At 35.8% G+C, this 24003-nt stretch overlaps 1 protein-coding gene across 11 annotated transcripts in view; it reads left to right on the forward strand.

The window, feature by feature from the left end:
• Chd9 (chromodomain helicase DNA binding protein 9) overlaps positions 1-24003 on the forward strand; it is a 231300-nt gene that overhangs the window by 125761 nt on the left and 81536 nt on the right. For 10 of the 11 annotated variants that reach the window (XM_027405561.2, XM_035442579.1, XM_027405565.2 and 7 more), the window contains 5 exons: positions 14636-14747; positions 18591-18737; positions 19135-19203; positions 19284-19339; positions 20367-20484. In XM_027405561.2, the coding sequence (XP_027261362.1) occupies positions 14636-14747; positions 18591-18737; positions 19135-19203; positions 19284-19339; positions 20367-20484 (502 nt within the window). Of the gene's footprint in view, positions 1-14635; positions 14748-15450; positions 15509-18590; positions 18738-19134; positions 19204-19283; positions 19340-20366; positions 20485-24003 lie in introns of all 11 variants that reach the window. The other variant, XM_027405575.2, reaches the window with a different exon arrangement.

Here is a 24003-nt window from a genome sequence, read left to right on the forward strand (position 1 = left end):
AACTCACTGTGTAAACCAGACCACAAATTCAGACATCCACCTGCCTCTGCCTCCTGAGTGCTGGGATTAAAGGTGTGTGCCACCACTGCTTAGCTGTTAAGATTTTTCTGATTTTAATTTGTTCAGAGAAAAGGATGGAGAAATGTAGTATTTACAAGGATAATACTTTGAAAACAGTGACGTTGAATTTGGTGGGTAAGCTTCAAAAGCTGTGATAACTGTTATTTGCTTTAACTCTCAGGTTGAAGGAGACCCAAGCTCCTAGAGGCAAATAATTCTAGAGCTGAATCTGATTTAAGAGAAGAATTTTAGGCACAGGAAGTAAAAATAGAAATAATTAAATCAAGAGATACATGTATTTTTAAAATGTGAATAAATATTGTTGGAAATATTAACATTGCTATGGACTGTTTGGAAGGAGCGTGGGTTTGTTACTTTTAAAAACTTTTATTTGTTATTATTATTAGTAGTAGTAGTATGTTTTTGAGACAGGGTTTCTCTGTGTGGCCTTGGCTGTCCTGGAACTCGCTCTGTAAACCAGGCTGGCCTCAAGCTCATAAAGATCCTCCTGCTTCTGTCTCCTGCTTGCTGGAATTAAAGATGTGAGCCACCACTGCCAGGCCACTATTATAATATTACATCACCAATTGATTTAATGCTTCCTCCGCTTCTTTCTCCCCTCTGACCCTCAAGTATGCAAATCTTTACTAAGCAGAAAATGAAAATTGTACTGAAAGCTTTTTTTTTTATTTGCATTTTGCTTTTCTTTCTGTCTTGCTTAAATACATGTCAGGATATTAAGTAGTTGTTACATAGAAAAACTTGAGAATGTGTAGGCTTTGTGACAGTTTATTGTCAGGCTGGAGATTAACTTAAGGCAATGCATATGGTAGGCAAGCACTCTACTACTGAACTACATTCATATCCCTAGGCTGTTTTGATAGAGGGATTGATAAGTTACAGGCAAGTAAATAAAATTGAATTTATTTATGAAGTTATTGCAGTAAATAACCTCTATTATCTTTATCATTAGAGATTAAAAAAATCTCGAAAAAACAGAATAAAAAATTTTAAATTACATTTTTTTGGTGTATGTGTGTGTGTGTATGTATGTATGTATGTATGTATGTATGTATCTGTGTTTGCACACCTTAGAGGACAGCTTGTTGTGATTATCTATTTTTTCCTCTCTTCACATGGGTCCTTGGGCTCAAACTCAGGTTATTAATGCTTGACAGCAAGTACTTTATCCACTGAATCATCTCATCAGCATGGGATAAAGTATATTAACATTTTATTATAATATATTCTAGTAAGCCAATGTACTTTCTTGTTTTCATTGCTGAGTCCTCAGTATTTATTGCAGGGTTGGAGGTCAATCCCAGACCCTTTGCATGCTAGGCAAGCACTCTCCCACTAAACTGCATTCCCAATCCTAGTTTTGTTTTGTTTTTTTTTTCAGACAAGGTCTTACTATGTATCTCTTGTTGGCCTGTAACTCATAATAATTAGCCAATCTTTGCCTCTCAGGTGTTGGTATTAAAGGGCTGCAGTACCATGCCCGGCTCCCAGCCCTAGTTTTTAATTGTTAGGTGAGGCGTTACTCAATTAAAGAATAGTTTATATTGTTTTAAGTAGCATTTCATGATATGTGAATAGTTCCTTTTGAAAAAAATAAGACTTCCTGATGGTTTTAGAATTGTTCTACTAATGTCAAATTATTAACACCAATAATTTTGAATATAATTCATTCTTCATCTTAATCCCTTTTTTACCCCTACAGTGTTAAGTATAAATTTATAAAGTATATTTGGAGGTTGGAGAGATGACTCAGTGGTTAGGAGAGGGTACTGCTCTTGTGGAAGATGCAAGTGCAGTTTCCAGCGCCCACATCAGGAGGCATACAACTGCTTGTAACTCCAGCTTCAAGGAATCCATGCTCTCTTCTGGCCTCCATGGGCACAGCACTCATAAGTACATAGACACACACACACACACACACACACACACACACACACACACACAATTTAAAAATAAACCTTTAAAAAAAGTACATTTGTAGGTCATAATTTATTGATGATAGTCAGGCAGAATTGATATTTAACTCATAGATGTGATTTGATGTAAACCAATAATATTAATCTGAAGAATAATCATTAATATGCTTGAAACTTTTTCATTTTTATAGGTTGGTGTGTTTTTGTTTTGTGTGTATGTGGTATGTATTTGTGTGGGTATGTGAGGGAGAATGTGTAGATGTGGAGGCCAGATCTTCAAGCACCCTACCTTGGTTTTTGGAAACAAGATTCTCATTACACCTGGAGCTCACTCATTTCGCTTAGGCTTTCTTTCTGGCAGAGGGTTTCAGGGACTTGCTTGTATCTGCCAGTGAGTGTCACTTATGCAGCAAGCACTTTAGCAATTGTGCTATCTCCCCAAGTCTGAGCTCCTAGACTGATTTTATTCATTTGTATGTCTGTATGGTATATGTTTGTGTTATATGTATGTTTGCATATGGTGGGTATACATGTGTACTATATGTGGAGGGTACTGTATGTGAAGGCAAGGTTAATATCATGTGACTCTCCACTTTATTTACTGATGGAATTTCTCACTGAACTGCAAATTTGCCAGTTCTGCCCTTCTAGCTAGCCAGATTGCCCTGGAGATCTGCTGTTTCTTCAGTACCTGGATTGTAGACAAGCCACAGCACTGCCTGGCTTTTATATGTGTATGGGATAGTAGTGGAGAACACTGGCACTTACTGTTATATGACTGGCATCCAGTAGACCATCTCCCAAGACCCTAAACTGACACTTTTTCTAATAAATTTATGTGTATGTATGTGTGCCTGTGAAGGTTTATTGTGTGTGCAGGTGCCCTTAGAGGCCAGAGGGCATCAGATCCTCTAGAACTGGAGTTACAGACAGTTGGGAGCCACTTGATGAGGGTACTAGTATTCTCTCATTTGTTGAGACATCTCTCTAGCCCCTAGATTGACATGTTCAAATGTGAGCAGTAAAATGTTCTTTTCAGAACACTTCATATCACCTCATTTAATCTTTATAGTAATTCTGAGACTTGGTTTGAGTGATGGCATGTTAATGTGATTAAATTCTTTGGCTTTGGAACCAACTGTTTTAGTTACAAGCAGTTTAAGCCTGTACAGATACTTAGCTGCCATCTTTAGGAGAGGGATAATCATACTATATGTTTCATAGTATCGTTTTGATGAGGAAATGGGTTATCATTTAAAACAATATCTATAATATATGTAGTGATCAGTAGGTGTGAGCTGTTATTATTTTCTGAGTCCATAAATTTAGGAAAGAAGTCCAGGCCAGGAACTACACATCTTCCTAAATGTTATACTCATTCACTACTTTGGTTATTTTTCTTTCTTAAGCCTTTGTTCTATGTAAGATCAGTTTAAAACCCAAACAGAAAAAAATGTGAAGAAACAACAGCTAGGAAATTCAGTTACTGCTTTATTTTGTTGTTTGTGTTTTTCATTTGTGGTGTTGTGGGTCAACCCCAGGGTCTCTCATGTGGATGCATGCTAGGAGGCACTCACTGAACTATACTGTTGGCCCAACTGTTGCTACTTTGTAAGGTCTTCCTTAGTCAGGACTTCCTTTCTTACTGATTATCTAACGGACATAAATAGAGTACTTTTGATCTTGACATGGTCTCATAGCTGTGTAACTTTCATCAGAAACAGCCCTTAATGATTGAACTCTTGATTTTGTATTATTCACATTAGTCCGTTGGCTATAGGGAAATGATTTATTAAGTATTTGAAGTAGTTTTCTGTCTAGTGAGATTAAATGTTGAGATATTTATCAAGTTCAAATAGAAATTAAATTTGAGACATTATGATAGAAGGCAGTAAAACATTAAACCTCAATGCTTTTCTATAGTCTTGTTGGTATGCTTTGATGTGGTTTAGTTTGCTTTGGTTTTAGTTCTAGTGGGGCTCAAACACAGGGTCTTGTTTGTGCTAGGCAAGGGCTCTACCACTAAGTTCTATCCTCAGCCTCTTTTGGCCTTTAAGAGTGTGAAATCAGCCCAGCAGTGGTGGCACACATGTGGGAAGCAGAGACAAGCAGAATTTTGTGAGTTTGAGGCCAACCTGGTCTACAGAATGAGTTCCAGGTCAGCCAAGACTACACAGAGAAACCCTGCCAAACACACACATACACACACACACACACACACACACACACAGAGAGAGAGAGAGAGAGAGAGAGAGAGAGGAGATCAACTTGGGCTACTAAATTAGTTGTTTGTCATATGCTAACTAAAATAGTTATAAAAGTATATGGTATAAATTTATTATATATTCCTATTATACCATTAATAAATAGTCTGTGTAAAGCCAAGCAGACAAAATGCTCTTCTAATTTTCCTGTTTAAATCTAAATAATAAAACTCAGATAATGTGGAACAGGAATCTGCAAAGTGAGTAGTGATACTTACAAATTTCAGTTTTGGCTCACTTCTCCATTGTTAAGAATTATGCCTTTACAAAGACTAGTCAAGTTTGTCATTTGCAGAAAAAGGTATCCTACTTCATTGCATATAAAATGTTATTGATCATGAGGTACCATCATTTTTTGTGTCAGAAAGAAAAGTGTTGTCAATTAAAGCTATGGCAATTTCCTAGAAAAATTCTAGTTATAGAGATGTTACATGTGCTTCTCTGTTTATTTTGTTTCATTATATATATATATATATATATATATATATTATATATTTTTTTTTTTTTTTTTTTTTTTTTAAACAGGGTTTCTCTGTGTAGCTTTGGAGCCTATCCTGGCACTCACTCTGGAGACCAGGCTGGCCTCGAACTCACAGAGATCCGCCTGCCTCTGCCTCCCAAGTGCTGGGATTAAAGGCATGTGCCACCAACGCCCGGCTTACATGTGTATTTTTTAAGAATTAAAATTTGACTGTGCTGTCAGTCATGATGATATATGCTTTAATCACAGCACTTAGGAGAAAGAAGTAGGCAGATCTCATGGGTTTGAGACCAACCTTTTTATAGTGAGTTCCAGGAAGGCCAGTGCTATATAAAGAGACCCTGTCTCAAAAAATAAAAACAGACTGTACACACATGTGTTCAATGATTGTGTAGATTCTTTTTTTTTTTTTTTAAAGATTTTATTTATTTATTATGAATACAGTCTTCTGCCTGCGGGCCAGCAGAGGGCACCAGATCTCATCTAAGGTGGGTGTGAGCCAACATGTGGTTGCTGGGAATTGAACTCAGGACCTCTGGAAGAACAGGCTCTTAACTGCTGAGCCATCTCTCCAGCCTGATTGTGTAGAGTCTTAACAGTTATTATATGTCATACTCTGGTAAAACAACTCTGGACAGGAAATAAAAAGAAATTAAAGTTATCAAAAGCTTACCATACAATATCCTTTCACATATTTAAGGATTACTGTTGTTTGTTTGTTTTTGCTTTTTGTTTTTCAAGACAGGGTTTCTCTGTGTAGCCCTGGCTGTACTGGAACTTGTACTGTAGAATAGGCTGGCCTTGAATTTAGAGAGATCTACCTGCCTTTGCTTCCAGTACCACCACTGCCTAGGAATATTGTTGTAATTAAAATAAAAAGCCCAGTTAAAACTTGCTTGACTTTTTAGGCATGTACACTGGGATCCAAACTCACATCATTATACTTGTACAGCAAACATTTACTCACTGAGCCATTTCCTACCCCCCCCCAAATGAGTTTGTTTGTTTGTTTGTTTATTTATTTAGAGTTGCTTTTGTTTATCAAGACAGGGTTTCTATGTGTAGCTCTGGTTGTCATGGAATTTGCTCTGTAAACCAGGCTGGCCTTGAATTTAGAGATCTGCCTGTTTCTGCCTGTAGTGCTAGGATTAAAGGTGTGTCCACCATGCCTGGCTAGAAAAATAAGTATTTTTGATGCCTTTAAAAATGACCTCACTACTTTTTACTTACCTCGGAAAAACAAAATAATGTTAAAATGTTATTTTTGCCTGTTTTCTATGCTTACAAATATGTGGGTAGAGACGGGCAGTGGTGGTTCACTTTAATCCCAGCACTTGGGAAGCAGAGGGAGGTGGATCTCTATGAGTTCGAGGCCAGCCTTATCTACAAAGCTACACAGAGAAACCCTATCTCAGAAAACAAAACAAACAAACAAAAGCCAATTATGTGGGTAGTTCTTGTTTTGGTTTGGGTTGATTGAGACAGGGTTTTGCTGTATATTTCTGCTCTACTTTGAACTAATAGTACTTCTGCTTCATCCCCCTTCATGTGAGGATCACAGGCGTGAATCATTTATACTCATTATGATGGGTGTATTAATCACAGCATATGGACTAATTGAGTAAGACTCATTGTCCAATTATTGCAATGAGAGAATCAACAGGGGGCAATTACAAATTGACACAGTATTGAGCTTAGCCTGTTAACAGAATCTACTAATAATGAACAGGCTTTATGTAGATGAGTGCATAAATTACACTCAAAATCAAATGTAGACACATTAGTTATAAACACTATACTTAAAAAGCAAATCAAATTGCTCTTTTCTGTCCCAAACTGTTTGGATATTTAGGGGTGTTTGGTTGGTTTTGCCTAAATATCTGTTTCTAGTTTGTTGGTATTAATAGCAAATCCTTTTGATATTGTTGCTGAATATCTCACCATGTGACTGGTTGGCCTCGAACTCCCTCTGTAGAACAGGCTGACCTCACACTAACAGAGATTTTCCTGCTTCTGCCTCCTGAGTGCTGGGATTAAGTTGGCTCCACTAAAGGTTTTTTTTTGTTTTGTTTTGTTTTTTTCTTTCCAAGACAGGGTTTCTTTGTATTGTTTTGGAGGCTGTCCTGGAACTTGATCTGTAGACCAGGCTGGCCTTGAACTCAGAGATCTGGTTGCCTCTGCCTCTCAAGTGCTGGGATTAAAGGCGTAAAATACCAATGCCCAGCCCATTAAAGTGTTTTTAAAACCAAAAGTTGCATAAGAAATTTACTATTAAGTTGTTTAATACTATGATGCTTTATTTTGTGAATATTTCTCCTTTAACTATAAGATCATTGTATTTGACAAATGCATTTACAATGAAAATTTATTGTTATTTCTACTTAATTTTAAATGTACAATTAGTAATTCAGGATGTTCTACAACAATTGGATATTTGATTACTTGACTGTCTCTCATTAATCTCTGAATCTGAGTTCACCAGTTATAGCATCTGTTGTCATTGTACAGCCAATAAAGACCTGGATGCTCAAAAGTCATACAGACTTTAAGGTTAAAAATTTTACCAATAATAGCATTTCAGATTTGTCTGTCTATCATACTTAATTCATGGTAAATATTTATTGACTGTCTGACTAAGAGGTCTCATAGCAACCTAGTGACAACCTTTGCTGTTGTGTTTGTCTTGTTTGCTTCTTACTAGATTTGTGACTTTGACAGTTTTGTTTATTATTTGGTGATGAACTGTCCCTATCTACTGAGTCAGGTTTCCTCTCTGACATCTTAGAGTTTTTCTCAGAATTAACAACTAGTACAGACAAATGATCTTTTTAAAATTTCAGTGTAGTATAAATAAAAAGAAGTTTGAAATTTGTCTTCAGCTGGACACAGTGGTACACATCTTTAATCCTGGCACTCCCCAGGTGTATCTCTGTGTGTTCGTGGCCAGACTAGACTACAAAGAAAGTTTCAGGACAGCCAGAACACAGAGAAAACCTGTCTAAAACAAACAAAAACAAAACAACTACAACAACAACAACAAAATCAGTTGAATATTTATTCCTAATCTGCTGAAACAACAGAATACTTTAGGAGAATTATTTAAAACTAGAGCCCACTGTGTTGTTGCACCTTTAGTCCCACTGCATGTTGGAGGCCAACGCAAGCAATTAAGAGAGATTGTTTCAAAACAACAAGTTGGAATGAGCTGGGGATGTGACTTAGTGGAAGTGCTTGTTTACATGAGTGGAGCCTGGGAGTCAATCTCAGTATAATGCTCTTTTAATTCTTAGATTTGGAACCTATCCTGGCACTCGCTCTGGAGACCAGACTGGCCTCAGACTCACAGAGATTCACCTGCCTCTGCCTCCCGAGTGATTTTTACTTTTAAATTTGAAATAATTTCAGATTTGCGAAACTTGGTTCGAGTTCTTTTAGGCTTTTCTCTCAACTTTCTCAAGTGTTGACATTTTATATAACCATAGCACAAGGATCAAAACTAGGAAATAAACATTTGTTCAATCCTGTTAGCTGTAGGCAGTTTCTCTCTGTTTTGGCAGCTGCTCCCAAATAACCACAAAGAGGCTTAATCTTAGTTATAAATGCTCATCTGATAGTTCAGGCTTATTACTAACTAGCTCACACTATTTCAATTAATCCATTTCTATTCATCTATGTACTGCTCCAAGGCTCATGGCTTTTACCTCTCCAGCATGTCCTGCTTCCTTCCTGTTTGGCTGGTGAATCCTCTAAGTTTGCCCTTCTCAGTATCCTGAGTGTGGTTCTCCTGCCTAACTTTATCCTGTCCAGCTATTGGCTATTCAGCTTCTTTATTAAACCAGTCACAATGACATATATTCATACAGTATAGAAGAATATTCTACAATTAACTAATTTACTGGCTTCATTCCCAATATTGTTTTTCCTTTTGCCTCCCTTTAAACAAACACTCTAGACAGGGTCTTCCTATGTAGCCAAACTTGCTTCAAATCCCTAATCACCTTCCTCTGCCTTCCACATAGTCGGATTGCATTTGCACTTTTGACATTCACTGGTCAGTCCTTTCTAGACTTTCATTTTTGCTTTCTGTGCTACTTCTCATGAGGAATAGGCATTCTAAATAGACAACTTTCTATTAAAGCCTAGCCCATGCTAATCTAATACCAAGTTAGTAATTATCCCCCTTAGTAGTAGTGATCTATAGATGCCCTTTTAGAACAGAAAATAAACTAATGCAACTTAACAGTTTCCAATCAGTGTTCCATTTAAACCATGGCTTTAAATCTTCAAATATGTATGTATTTCTCCTCCCACTCCAGAATTAGGACAGTCCAAATTTGTCAAATATCAGATTTTTTTTTCAAATCATGAAACTATGTCTTTTGTAAACAGAAAAGATGTGTAATATTTTAGACTTAAACTTAATACACTACTAGATCTGAAATATTTGCTACCACATTAGGGGTTGTGGTCCTACCCACCCACCGTGACAGTGTTTCTCTGTGTAGCCCTGGCAGTCTTACGACTTGCTCTGTAAATCAGGCTGGCCTCTGTTGTGCCCAGGTTGTGAAGATCCCCAGAGACCACCAGAGAAACAGACCCACTGAACTGCAAAAGCAAGGTTTTATTATTTCATCCAAGCCTGACAGGGACCTCGTCTAGCTGGCTGAGCAGAAAGTTCTCTGTGTACTGCTAGGTTTTAAAGACAAAAGTCACAGGACTACATCAGTAGGTACGGGTTGGTTTCTGATTGGTTGACATTTGGGAATTATCAGAAGTATTTCTCAAAGTCATATTTTGTCATGAAATACCTGTGTACCAATTATTCTCATTTGTCAGTGCTGAGAGGGAACATTCTGTGGTTTCTATGGCTTTGTCTTGTTACTTGCAGGTGGCCTGTTGTATATAGATACCACTAGTTTTTAGAACTGTATCCTGGAGACTACAGGGGAGGTTTTAGTCTCCCCTGGAGTTTCTTTTGTGGCCAAACAGGTCCCAGGAACCAAGTATCTAGGAGGCTAGGTCTGGAGTTTGTGTTCAGTTTTGGCCCTAGTCTCCGGGAGGCCAGGGGATCTGGAGTTTCCTTGTGTCTGAGGCCTACATTTCTTTTCTGTAGCCTGTCATGGCTGCTAAAACAGGGGGTGCTGAGTGAGGTTCTGGTCTCTTCAGCCTGGAACTCAGATTAAAGGCATCCACTGCCTCTGCTGCCACCACCTGGCCACAGGAGGGTTTTACTTTGCTTTGTGATGCCTGAGATACACCTAGGGCTTTGCACATATTAGACGAGCAGTCTTCCACAGAGCTGTACTGCTCTTACCAAGCTAGCTTTTCAAGTGGAATGTGATGGTATGTATCTCAAATCCAAGCACCCAGGAGGCTGAGGCTGGATTCATACTAAATTCAAGATTGACCTGGCTAAAAAAAAAGTCAATGAGAATTTGAAAAGGATTTTTGCCTGTGTGATGAAAAGTTATTAATAAGATTATGAAATAAAATTATATCCTAGGCCTATGTTAGAAGAAAAATATAGAATATATTTGAAATAAATTTTATTAAATTTATTTAATTATTTGTTTATGTATATGGGTATTTTGTGTGATGTATATCTGTACACCAGAAGAGGGTATCTGCTCCCATGGGATTACAGTTATAGATAGTTTTGAGCTGGAAATTGAACTCAGGACTGCTGGAGGAGTAGCCAGTGTTCCTGTGATGGGATAATTTAAGTTAAGGAAGGCAGAGAAAGGAGGATCTCTGTGAGTTAGAGGCTAGCCTAGTCTATAGAGATAGTTCCAGGGTAGCCAAGGCTACAACGAGAAACCTTGTCTCAAAAAAAAAAGCCTTTGAGATATGTGCCACCAACACTCAGCTGGTTCTTGCATTTTAAAGGTCATTTGCTGCTGCAGGTTGTAGTATTTCAGGCTTTAGCATGGGTAATATTTAATTTTTGTCTATTTATTATGTTTTTAAAATTTCCCTTATTTGCGTGGAGAATACAAGAATGCCATGGTGTATATGTGAATTTCATAGGACAACTTTGGAATTGTTTCTTTGTGGTCTTGGGGATTAAACAGTAGCGAGAAGCAGCAAGAAGCCTTCATTGAATCATGTTTGCCAACCCATCTCTATTTTTTTCCTTCATTTTTATTTTTATGTATATGGGTGTATGTGATTATACAATGTGCAGAAAAGGCTATCAGTTTCCCTGGGACTGGGTTTATAGACAGTTGTGAGCTGCTATGGTGGGTGCTGGTAATTGGTTCCAGGTCTTCTAACCGCTGAGCTATTTATTGCTCTAGCCTTCCCTACTTCCCAATTCTCTATTCTTTTTTTTTTTTTTTTTTTTTTAAGATTTATTTATTGTGTATACAGTATTCTGTCTATTTGCATCCCCGCAGGCCAGAAGAGGGTGCTAGATCTCATTACAGATGGTTGTGAGCCACTATATGGTTGCTGGGAATTGAACTCAGGACCTCTGGAAGAGTAGTCAGTGCTCTTAACCTCTAAGCCATCTCTCCAGCCCCCAAAATTCTCTATTCTTAATCTATAGTATTTTGAGAAAATTGCTTACATTTTCTAAGTTCATGTTAGTCTCTTTATAATAATACTCCTTGCCTGTGCAATTGAACACTGCAGCACTAATAATCAGAACCCAGAGACAGACATTGGGGTTCAAGATGAAGTCAGAAAAGCAAAGCAGCCAAGCCATAGAGAGTTCTCACCTCTACCATTACTCAGACCAAAGGGGGTGATCCACTGAATCTCATACTGCTCCCGACTGCACTGCTGCTCAGACTCACTAAGACTCCACTGCATTCCTGTCTCCTCATATTCCTCTCTCCCCCTGCCATATCACTCCTGTTTCTACCTCCCTAGTGAGGGGATTAAAGGTGTGAACTCTGTTAGACTGATTCACTCTCTCTTAGTCCAGGGTGGCCTTGAACTCAGAGTTCCTTCTGCCTCTGTCTCCTGAGTGCTAGGATTAAAGGTGCATAGCACCACTGCCTATCCTCTATGGCTGTGGCTAGCTTTACACTCTGATCTTCAAGCAATCTTTATTAGATCATAAACAAAATATCACCAGAGATCATCAAATAAAAGAGATCATTTAAAGTTAGAAAAGAAGCTAACCCACAACCCTGAGTATGTGGACGCTGTGAATATAAACCTTAGTTCTAAGAACTGAGGTTATTTTGGATTGAGAAATGAAATGACATTGAAACTGTAGCTGAGGAGGAAGAAACAGATCATGCCACAAGAGATAGTAAAAATGGCTTCTGGGAAAACAGAATAAGAAAAATGACTAAATGAGGAAGGAAAGAAGCAATGAAAGTGGTAAGACAAAAGGACTATAACTATAGCTGCTTCCTTCTTTTTGTTTCAGATCATTCTTTATCTCCTTTGCTTTCCTGGCACTTTCCCTCTTATTTACTGCCCACCCCCCACATACTCACAAGAGTGCAAGTTAGAAAACAAGTAAGAATTATCTGTTGAACATGTTAAATCAGAGGGGAAAAAATCATCCACAACTTTTTGTTAATGTCACATCTTTGACTGAGAATATCTGATTGGTTTCACATTCATAATAAAAGGGCATACTTTCTTCACTCTTCATTCTCACTACCATGACCCTAGATTATTGTCTTCTTTACATGAATTGTCCTTTACCTTTTCAATAATTTCTCTGGCTTGTAGTTCACTTCCTTCTAGTCATATTTTTCTCTTCTTTCTTTTTTTTTAAGGTTTTATTTATTTATTATGTATACAACATTCTGCTTCTTTGTATGTCTGCACATCAGAAGAGGGCACCAGATCTCCTTCTTTTCTCTTCTTTCTTTTTTTTTTTTTTTAAGATTTTATTTATTTATTATGTATACAACATTCTGCTTCTTTGTATGTCTGCACACCAGAAGAGGGCACCAGGGATGGTTGTAAGCCACCATGTGGTTGATGGGAATTGAACTCAGGACCTCTGGAAGAGCATTCAGTTTTCTTAACCTCTGAGCCATCTCTCCAGCCCCTTCTTTAAAGTTTTCTTACCCCTCAGTACTTGTTTCTTTCTTTCTTTCTTTTTCTTTTTTTTACTTTACTCAAATATATTTCAGGACCTATTCATTAGGTAGTGCCCTATCCTATGGAGCATAAAAGCTGACTTGAACTTTAAAATGTTAGTCTTTGCATGCCATTACTAGGCCTTCTGTGACCCTCACTTCCTCTGTGTGTGTGCTCCACTCATTCATTATTCCTGCTGCACATTTGCCTCTGTTTTCTGTGCATCTTCCTGCCTGGGATGTACCATAGCCTTTTCACTGTCTGCTAACCTCCACTTCGTCATTCATTGGACACCTCAAATTCTACCTTTTCTGTAATGCCTCCTTTAATCTTCCCATAAATATAACACTTTTACAATAGTCACACTGAATTCTGTGCGAACCTTCATTTTAGCATTTTTGTTGTGGCCCTTGCCTCACTATGATGCTGTAAGGTTAAACTGTCATTTTGCTACTGATATAATTTGTAGTTTCTGTTAGTTGAGATTTACTATCTGTTAAGACTATGTTATGAGCTAATATATTAACTTTTCATTGCTGAGACAAAGCATCTGACATAAACAACCTCTTGAAATGCTAGATTTGTTTTGTCTCGTGATTTCTGAGGTTTCAGTCCATAGGCACTGATTGTTGTGGGCCAGAGAAGTGGTTTAGCATGATGGCTAGGAGCATGTGGACGAGGATGGGAGGGAGACTCAATGTACTCTCTAGAGAAACACCCCTAATGGTAAACATTACCTCATCTTTACAGTGCCATTAGCCGACGACCAAGACTGATTTTAATTTTAACATTTGCAGTACATTTAAGATTCAAACCATAAAATACATATTGTCACCAATTTAACACTAAGGGAGGCAAATGTTACACTTTCTCCGTCTTGTAGGTAGTGAAGTAAGGCCAAGAGATCAGGTAATTTGCTCAATGTTGAGGGTCCAAATTGCTGAATCTGCAATCTTACAATGCTCATAACTTTAAGTATTAAGGATTTGGATCTATTTGATATACCATATATGAAAATAGTGGAGGGATTTCTAGTTTTGCAAATAGAGATATCTAAGAGATCTTTGCTGGTTAGTAACATGGTTTATGATTAATATGGTACTTTAGTAATGGTGCTGTTGAGACAGATAATGAAATCTAGAATCCTAGTATTTATCTCTCAAGAAAACAGACATTTAATTTAGAGATATATATTTGACATCTGTGTAACATTAAATGTAAAACCAGAAAGTTATACTGACACATCCTGTAAGAATTATATAAGTTGTATTTCTTATTCTTATGTTCATATGGTATAGCCTTGATAAGCCCTGACATAAAACTAAAATGTTAACAAATAGCTGGTTGTCAGATTTTCTGAAGTACAGAAGACATTACTGTAGGGTAGAAAGAATCCATGCCTTCTGGGGAGGAGGGCATTCAAGTGCAATGAGCACCATCTCCATAGGCAGGAAGTAAGGAAAAGTCCCTTTTTCTGAAGGAGGGGAGTATTCAAGCACCATGAGTAGCATCTCTGTAGGCAGAAGTAGAGAAAAGTCCCTTTTTTTTAATCTGTACGATAACAAATTCTTTTTGTTAAATAAATGTGTGACTTGAAAATTTTCCCATGTAAAGTACATTCAGAGCCTAATAAGCAAAGTTAAGATTTGATTTTTTACCTGTGTTACAGGCTGTTGTCAATCCATTAGAAGAGTTTGTTTTGAAAATACCTATATGGATTTCAGTTTAATTAACATATTTGTTTAGACATGTTCAATGTAAAATTATGTTCATCAGGGCAACCCAATTCACCAAAAATGGAAAATTCAGAGTTCTGAATATTAATTTCTTTCTTCTTGAAACAGCAAACTGATTATTACATTGGGTAAGAAACAAAAAAGAAAGAATGAGTCTTCAGATGAGCCATCTGATGCAGAGCAGCTGTCCCAGCACACATTCAAAGACCAACACTCTCAAGTGAGTATTCATTTTTATTCTGAGAAGTGGAACACTGTTAGAATTACTTAGGGAGCATAATATTGCCTCATGGATATTTACACTCCAGTTGAATTATAAAATTGAAACTTATTATATAGTAAATCCTGTAGCATAGCATTATTCCAATATACTTCTACAGTATTACCATATAATATTAGATGTGGGAGGAAATTTATCTGTCTTCCTCAATCCCCTCATTTTTCAGTAGTGGAACTGAAACTCTGAGAGGTTAAATAACAACACAAAGTCCTGGATGACTTTTAATGTAAAGCTGTATCCTGTGGTATGTTGGACTTACAGAGTGCTTGGAATGAAATTAATGGCAGAAATATTAATATAAACAATAATACAAATCACAGAACAAATGGATTGACTCATTCCTGGAGTTGATACTTTTTGTCTGCTTGTGTGGAAGAAAAAGATAACCTATGATATCCAAAATCCAACAGACATAAATATTATACATTTTGCCTTTAAAAAATAGGTAGATGTCAAAATAATCCTGTGGGGATGTATATATGTAGATTTTTCTATATATAAATCTGTAGTGAAGGTCATAATAATTCAGCCCACCCTCTGCTTTCTAATACTTAAAATACTACTGTAGGCCGTAGGGGTGGTGGCAATTGTTGAATTATGGGGCCAGAAAGCCCCTGAATGGCCTTTCTTCTTCCTTATGCAGCTTCTTATCCAATGGGAGAGTAGTGGCTCAAGGCTCCTGGGCTGCTGCAAGAGTTGAGGTAAGGGCAGTGATCAAAGCTCCTAATATCATATGGCCAGGCCTTTTCTTCATATGCTATCTTTAACTTAGGTAAACTTATACTTAACTTATTCAGTATCAGAATTTTTTATTTAATTATTACTAGAATAATGCTGGCCATTTACCACTTTGTAATTTACCAAGCAGTGAGACAGTAGTATAGTTCTCTGTAAACATATCTTCTTTTTTTCACTGTAGTGTTAGGTTGCTTTGACAAGTGTATTGCTTTAACAAAATGAAAAGAGAACACACTTTCTAATAAGTATAAATCTTTATTGTGGTATATTTGGTTTTGTCATTTCACAAATGAGTGAAAGCTCTATAGCTTTTAGTGGCAATAGTGGATTGTCAAGATGGACTCTTAAAGTTGAATTAAATTTTAGAGACAGAGAAATCTAGAATTGTGAATGTGATGTTTAATTTTATATCTTTAATCTTGATAAAGAATACTTTCATAGTTAAACTAAATTTAGAGACCTATATGTTTTTGTAAATGCCCCTGTAGCAGGTTAGGGTAAATATGTATAGGAAACTAGTTCTAACATAACAAAGTATTAGTCACTTAAAAACATAAATCCTGTGCTTTCTTTATTCATAGTGTAGTGAGCTAATCTCCAAAGTCTTTCATATATAAGGATAGAAGGTAAAAATAAACTAGAAGAGAGAACATGTTACTGTTTTAAAAAACATGGAGAAAGCTAGAAAAGACACATTTTACCAATTATGTGGAATTCAGATTAGTTTCCACATTTATAAAACTCATTAGAGATTTTGTATGGTAGAGAAAGAAAGATAACTGGAGAAGTGACTTTGCCTAAATATGCTGCTGTACATTTCACCTAATACGTTTTAGAATGAGATCATCTGCAGTCTTCTATCCACAGATTTTCAAATCAATTAATTAAGCCGATAAACTCTTTGTAGGATGAAAGAAAAGTTTATAATAAGTAGCCCTCACTTTATCTTGTGGCATTGTCTGAGTATACATTTTTGTGAGTGTAAAGGAAATTTTCACACCATGCATTTACTTTTTTTACTAAAGATCAGTGGGCATTTCAGAGTACCAATAAGTGGCCAAGTAACCAGAAAGAAACTATGCGATAGTCGAAAATCTACCATAGAATCTTCTAAAAATATCCCGAATGATTCTGAAACTTAATTATTTAGAAATCACGTGTAGTAAAACTTTGATAATTCATACGTGTTTTATTATAGTAAATGTCATGTTGAGTGATGATTTAAACTATTTTGAACATTAAGATCTATATTATGGTTGTAATAGAATTCTTAACATACATTTAGCCTAATAAGTTCATAGGACTTTCCCTCTAGGGAACAATAAATATTTCATGTGTTTTTCAAATTAGTATGTGAAAAAAGTACACTTCTTGTAGTCTTTTTATTATGGTCCTGTCTCTTCCATTTAGAAAGTATTACTTTGATGTTCAAAAATGTAAATGTGAGGCTGGACATGGTGGCACACACCATGTACTTTGGAGGCAGAGGCAGGCGGATCTTTGTTTGAGGCCAGCCTGGTCTAGAGATCGAGTTCCAAGCAGCCAGGGCTATAAGAGAAAACCTGTCTCTAAATCAAACAACATAAATATGTTTATATTCAACAGAAAGACTGGGTGTTGTTTTATCGCAGAGTACTTGCCTAGCATGTTGATTCCCAGTAGACCCCTTTTCCACCAACAGAAAGTATAAGCTGATGACCCATCCTAACAGAAAGGCATGGAATTTGGCTACCCACCTATTGCCTTACTTTCTTGCAGTATTGCTCATCTCAGAAGACAGATGCCTGGTCTTACAAAACCACAACCACTGCAAACTTAATATAACAACTTGGTGCCTCACTGATACACAGATTCAGCTGGTTTTGTTATGGTTGTGAAAATAATGAAAAAGTTCCCACACAGATAATATTGCAGAAACCATACATACAACATATGGGCTGTTTTCTTGTTCCACTTCTCGGGAATGCTAGGAAAATTACTCTGCATAAAAGAAAATGGAGCAGGAAAAGCAAGAAGGGCTTGATTCATTCAGTAGATTGCTACTGTCCAGTAGACTAGTTAGTTGGCTGAGACCCCTCCACTCAAAGGGTTCATGTAAGTGCAAGCACACTTAAGTCCTTTTGTCTTCTGAAACCAACCTGAGCTTTGTTTTTTTTTTGTTGTTTGTTTGTTTTTTGTTTTTTTTGTTTTTTTTTTTTTTTGTGAAAACACCGAAAGTTGTGTAACTCTGTTTTGAAAAATTCTCCTTGAATTATAAACTCTTAAACCATATATTAAATAATTAGGGAGTTGGTTCTGATTTAAAATTAGACTATTAAAAAGAGCTATTACTACAAGTACTACCTTTATAAAGGCTTCTGTTGTACGATTTTGTCCTTTTTTTAGTGTTAAAGAAACTAGTAAAGCTAGTGAAACACTTAGTCCTTCATCTAAATTTAATTAAACAGAATCATCTTATGTATATAATCTAAAACATTTTATTTTCTATCATAAACATTTTCACATGCTTTAGAGAATACTTAATATCTTCTGCATTTATGCCCCAAATAATTATTTAACAGATAACCGTTTGATGTAACTTTTAGGTATGGGGAAAATGTATAAAATTATTTGCAGTTTAAAATGTATATTGCCTAAGGGGTAAATTAATAGCTAATAAGATAACCTGTTTTTTTTCTGTAGTTGTTTTCAAAGAAAACTAATCCAGCAATAAAGGTATTACTAATAGAACACTGCATTTCCAAGCTGTCAACTAGTTCAAAACAAAACCAGATTTTTGTATTCTTAAGTTATAAAGAAAAATAAACAAAGGTGTCACTAAACTTTCATATTTGAAATTATAGGAGGTAATACTTTGGGAAGAGTGTGACCTCGTGGCCATGGGTATGTTATAGCCTTTAGTCAGAAAAAGACAGAGATGAATGTTGCATATATTTTTAAATTATTTTCTAAGAAATCACCACCATTAAGAGTAATGTTCTTTAAATCTATGCTAAAGATTTTAAAAATAATTTATATAAATCAGATCCTTATGGTTCATTACAGAAAAGAAGATCAAATCGACAAATTAAAAGAAAAAAGTATGCAGAAGATGCAGAAGGAAAACAATCTGAAGAAGAGGTCAAGGGCACTATAAAAACGAAAAAGAATTCAGCTCCTCTGCCTGGTGAACAGCCTTTGCAGTTATTTGTGGTACGACTACAGTTTAATCCACCACATCAGAAATTCATGCTTCCCTGTCTCCTTCATTTCCTTGTGTAAATTATTACCATATAGTCTTCATTTCTATTTTTTAATTTTCTCATTTGCATTATGAACCAAACATTTAGCCACCATCTGTTTGAGTTGAAACCTTGGGCAGATAAGAGTTTCCTAACTGGTACAGTAGAATTCGTGATGGTGGGGGGATTGGAAATGAAGCAGCACAGTGTAGTTCATATAATGGTAATGCAAATGAGAACAAGGGTAGTAACTATGTAACTTCTTTTCTTTTTTTCATTCCTAACATTTCACATAGTGCTTAATTTTAGTGCTACACTGATATTTTTTTGAATGATGATTTTTCATCACATATTTTCCCTCTTTATAGGAAAATCCAAGTGAAGAAGATGCTGCAATTGTAGATAAAATACTATCTTCTAGAATTGTAAAAAAGGAAGTAAGTAATGCTACAATATACTATAAACTTTATGTTTTGTGTCCTTATTTGAATCACAGTTGTTAATTTTTATTTTTTAGTTATCACCTGGAGTTATGCTTGATGTAGAAGAATTTTTTGTGAAATACAAAAATTAGTAAGTATTTGAATTAAAGATTATCAAATGGTGTTTAGTTAAATATGAAGTATTGTAAGTATATGGAGTTACAATTAATATATATTCATTTTACCTACGTTTTAATGAAAATGTTTATTTCTTATAGCTATAATTAATTCAATCATTAAGTTGTAAAAAGGTTGTGTTTGGAAACCTGTTATGGGCTGGTAGCACATACCTTTTAATCCCAGCATTTGGGCATTAGATATCTAAGTCCAAGGCCAGTCTGATTTATAGAGCTAGTTCCAGGACAGCCAGGACTACACAGAGAAACCCTGCTTCTAAAAACACACACACACACACGCACGCACGCACGCACGCACGCACGCACAAAAAAAAACCCAAAAACCAACAAACAAAACAAGGAATAAAACTTTTCATGTTAAGACTGAGTTTTTAAAAATTATATTAAAATGTAGGAATCTTTATAAAACATGATTTTATAAATTATAGGTATTTATTCCTTTTCTACTTTGAATTTTCAGCTTTATTATTTTATGTACAGTAGTTGATCTTTAAGTTGCTACATCAGATGTATACAATGATGATTTCACTTTAAGGTTTTAAATTTCTGCATTGGTTGTAGGTGAATTAAATCAATGGAGTCAGCAGTTATAAGAAAATGTATTCCATTTGTAGAGCTTCCAGTTTTTCTCCACACTTTCATTAATTCTTTCAGAGAAAATTCTGTTGGTTTTAATGCACATAGCTTTTTGATCATACAAAATCAATATAGTAAAATAATAAGTCATGTTGCAGAAACAGTTTTTGGTCAGTTTATCACTGTTTCCTTATAACAAACTGTGACTCCTTGACTACAATTTCTTTAGCATTCAGGAATCAAAATGGCTGTTCTAGCAGTCTTATGAAATCTAGTCAAAATGAGTGTAGTGATAACATATGTAAAATTAAAAGTAATATTTTTATATTGGAAATTATAATTAAATATATATATATGAAAAGTTTTCTGTATCATTCTAATATATTGTTTTTATAAAACTTTCAGCTCTTATCTCCACTGTGAATGGGCCACAGAACAACAACTTTTGAAAGATAAAAGGATCCAGCAGAAAATCAAACGATTCAAGCTAAGACAAGCACAGAGGGCACATTTTTTGGCAGACGTAAGGAAAAACCTTTACTGAATTTGGTATTAAAATGGAAATTTTAAGGAAGTAGCTAGCTATGTAGTTCAGTGGTAGAATATTTGTGTAGTATACAGAAATTTCTGAATTCTAATCTCAGAATCACAAAACAAAATGTTTTTATACTTCGAGTGTTAATAGTTGACTATAAATGTTATCTACATGTAATAGTTTTCCCTTCTCAAAATTAGCTTGAAAATTTCAGAAATAAGAACCCTAATAGGTAGGGGTAGTGATGCATGTCTTTTATCTTAGGAGGCGGGAACAGATACATCTCTGTGAGTTTGTGGCCAGCCTGGTCTCCTTAGCAGTTTCAGGCTAGCCAGGGCTACTTAATGAGTGCCTGTCTTTTAAAAGATAATAAAAACACACTGATAATTCAGTGGCAGTTAATGCTTGTATTTTTTAATTAGCATGTGTTTTGTTGATTAGAGTTGAATGTGGATATGTTACTATCACAAAGCATTTTTCAGTGTGTTCTTCAAGTGATAATGCAGCAAATAAGTGGGAAGCATAATTCTGATTACATGAAACATATTGCATAGTTATCATGAACTTTGGTATATATGGCATCATTGGAAAGGGTTTGTTCATTTCTAGGACTTGATCAATGGCCTGATGTCCTTCTCTAATTTTTTTCTATTTCTTTGATCTCTTTATTTATTTTTGGTCAGGTTTCACTGTGTTGCCCCAGCTATCCTGGAGCTCACTATGTTTAGACTCGTTTATGAGTACACCTGGATGGTCTTGAACTTGCTATGGTCATCCTGCCTCTGTGTACTACTACCTCCCAGCTTTGTGAGCTTTTTATTTGTTTAAGGTTCGTTACACTTTAAACTTTTTCTTGAACAAGATAGTTATTAAAATAGCACAACAGATTCTAACATGCATTTTAACTAGTTTTTTTCATATTTAATTTCTGTCATTTTCTCAACATCTTTCCTATCACACACTTAATTCTTTTCCTTACCCATTTGAACATATTTATAGTATTTGTTCTCTTATATAAACATAGTACAATTTGGGTTTGTTTTTTATTCTTGCCCCTGCCCCTTTTTATTTTATTTTATTTTATTATTATTTTTTCCCAGAAACGGTTTCTCTGAGTAGCTTTATAGATCAGGCCAGCCTCGAATTCAGAGATCCACCTGCCTTTGCCTCACGAGTGCTGGGTTTAAATGCATGTGTATGCCACCACCGTCTTCCACCCTATCTTTTTTGTTCTTGTTTTTTCAAAACAGGGTTTCTCTGTGTGTAGCCCTGGCTGTACTGGACCAGGCTGGCCTATAATTCAGAGGTTCACCTGCCTGTGCCTCCTGCGTGCTGGGATTAAAGGTGTGCGCCACTACACCCACTTCATTCTTGGGAACATTTTTGAAGAGTCTAATTTATTCTTATTCTTTATTATTTACTTTTTTAAAAAAATTGGCATGGGAATGATTAATTTTCCTTCTTCAAGGATTGTATTATATGGTGTATGGTAGCTGTTTGTTCCATATGGCCAGGTTGTGGCTAAATCATTGCTTGAAGATGGATACCTGTCAGGTGTGTTATATGTAGCCTTTGGTGGCCTGGAGGTTGCTTTTTTTGACCAGACAAGCTTAGAATTCCAAGACCCACATGTCTTTAACTCTCTATCCAGAATGCTGAAGTTAGTGTTAGGTATCACACCCAGCTCTTTCTTTACAATCATTAAAATTACCTAAAATTTTTGTTACTCTGAAGATGTAACATTTTATGGATGCTAGGGGTTTTCTTATTGCTCCAAAATCTCTTTCAGCCTAGAAATTTCAATAATTGGCCATCTTCCTTAAATATTGTTGAATTTTCATACAGATAATTTTTCTTTTCACCTGACTCAGGTGCATCATAATTAAGATCTATGTGATTTTTTTTCTTTTAAGCATTTGAATTTTTTTTATTGAACTGTATTTGATAAAATTGCATATATTTAATTTTCACAATTGCATGTTTAGTTATATATAAACATCATTGAATAATCACCTTAAACAAATGGATATACCAATTATGAAAATAATAGTTGCCACTTTCTCCTTTCCTTTTTTCTATTCTAAAAATACTATTTTTCTGTTGGGTTACACATTGTTATCAGGTAACTCTAGTATCAAGAGTGCTTTGGTGTTAAGGCATAGTGTAGAACAGGCTACTTTTACATTTTCATTTAAGTAGCTGAGAGGCAATTAAAGCTGAACTGGCTATGGAAAATAGGCTTTCAAAGATGTGTAGGAATTGCTCAAGCAAATTAAAGAAATAGCAGCAGTCTAGTCAGCAGAAAAGAAGCTGAGGGTAAAATTATGAGGCTGTGGCAGAATATGGAGTGCTCTGTGGTTTTGGAAAACATTGTATTGTACTTCTGGAGCATGAAATCTGGGTTAAAGTGTTAAGCTTTAGAAAATGGTGCCTTAGGAAAAGGAAAGATTCTGTTTATTCTTGAAGAATGAATGTAGATTTTTTAATTTATGTATTCGGATCTTATCCTCAAATGGGAAGAATCATTGAAGGATTTCAAGCAAGGGAGGCAATAAATGAAATTTGTTTGGGAAACATTATGCATACCAGGGACAATAAAAATTATTTAAAAAATTATTTTAAAAGGTTAAGGCAGGAGTTTAGTCACTCTTTAGAGGGCATTGTAAGATTCCATGTTAGGGGATAGAATAGTGGCTCATCCACTAAGAGGGCTTGTTGCTCTTGCAGAGAGCTCATCTCCTGGAATCCACATGATTTTACAACTATCCTTAACCCCAGGTCCTGTGGTCTGACTTTCTCTTTCTGTTATAAGCAGACACCAGGCATGCACATAATCCCAGCAATTCAGGGGAAGAGGCAGGTGGATCTCTGAGTTCAAGGCCAGCCTGGTCTACAAAGTGAGTTCCAGGACAGCCGGAGCTATACAGAGAAACCCTGTCTCAAAAAACCATAAATAAATAAATGAATAAATAAATGAATGAATAAATGGAGAGACTGGGATATCCATATAGACACACATACATCTACATATATATGTGTATGTATATATATTTTCCCCCCAGTGGTAGAATACACACTTTAAAAGAATCTATGCAACCTTGACATATTAGCAAATGGCAGTAATACAGCTTAATTCAAGAGGATCATGTGTTTGAACACAATTTGAGCAATTAGCAAAACCCAGTTTTACACATGGACACACACATGTGTGTACACATGCATGCATGTATGCTTATACACACATAATGTACAAATCACCAATTTATCCATTTATTTATTTATTTATTTATTTATTTATTTATTTATTTATTTTTTGGGAAAGGTGTTTCTCTGTGTAGTCCTGGCTGTTCTAGAACTCTCACTAGACCAGGCTGGTCTTGAACTCAGAGATTCCTATACCTCCAACAGCTGGGATAAAAGGCATGCACCACCATGTCCAACTCCAAATTGCCAATTTGTTAGCTATCAGAGAGTAAAAGAAGGAAAAGAAATCTACCATCACTTCTC

This window comes from Cricetulus griseus, chromosome 3 (genome assembly GCF_003668045.3).
Source record: "Cricetulus griseus strain 17A/GY chromosome 3, alternate assembly CriGri-PICRH-1.0, whole genome shotgun sequence".
Classification (NCBI taxonomy): Eukaryota; Metazoa; Chordata; class Mammalia; order Rodentia; family Cricetidae; genus Cricetulus; species Cricetulus griseus.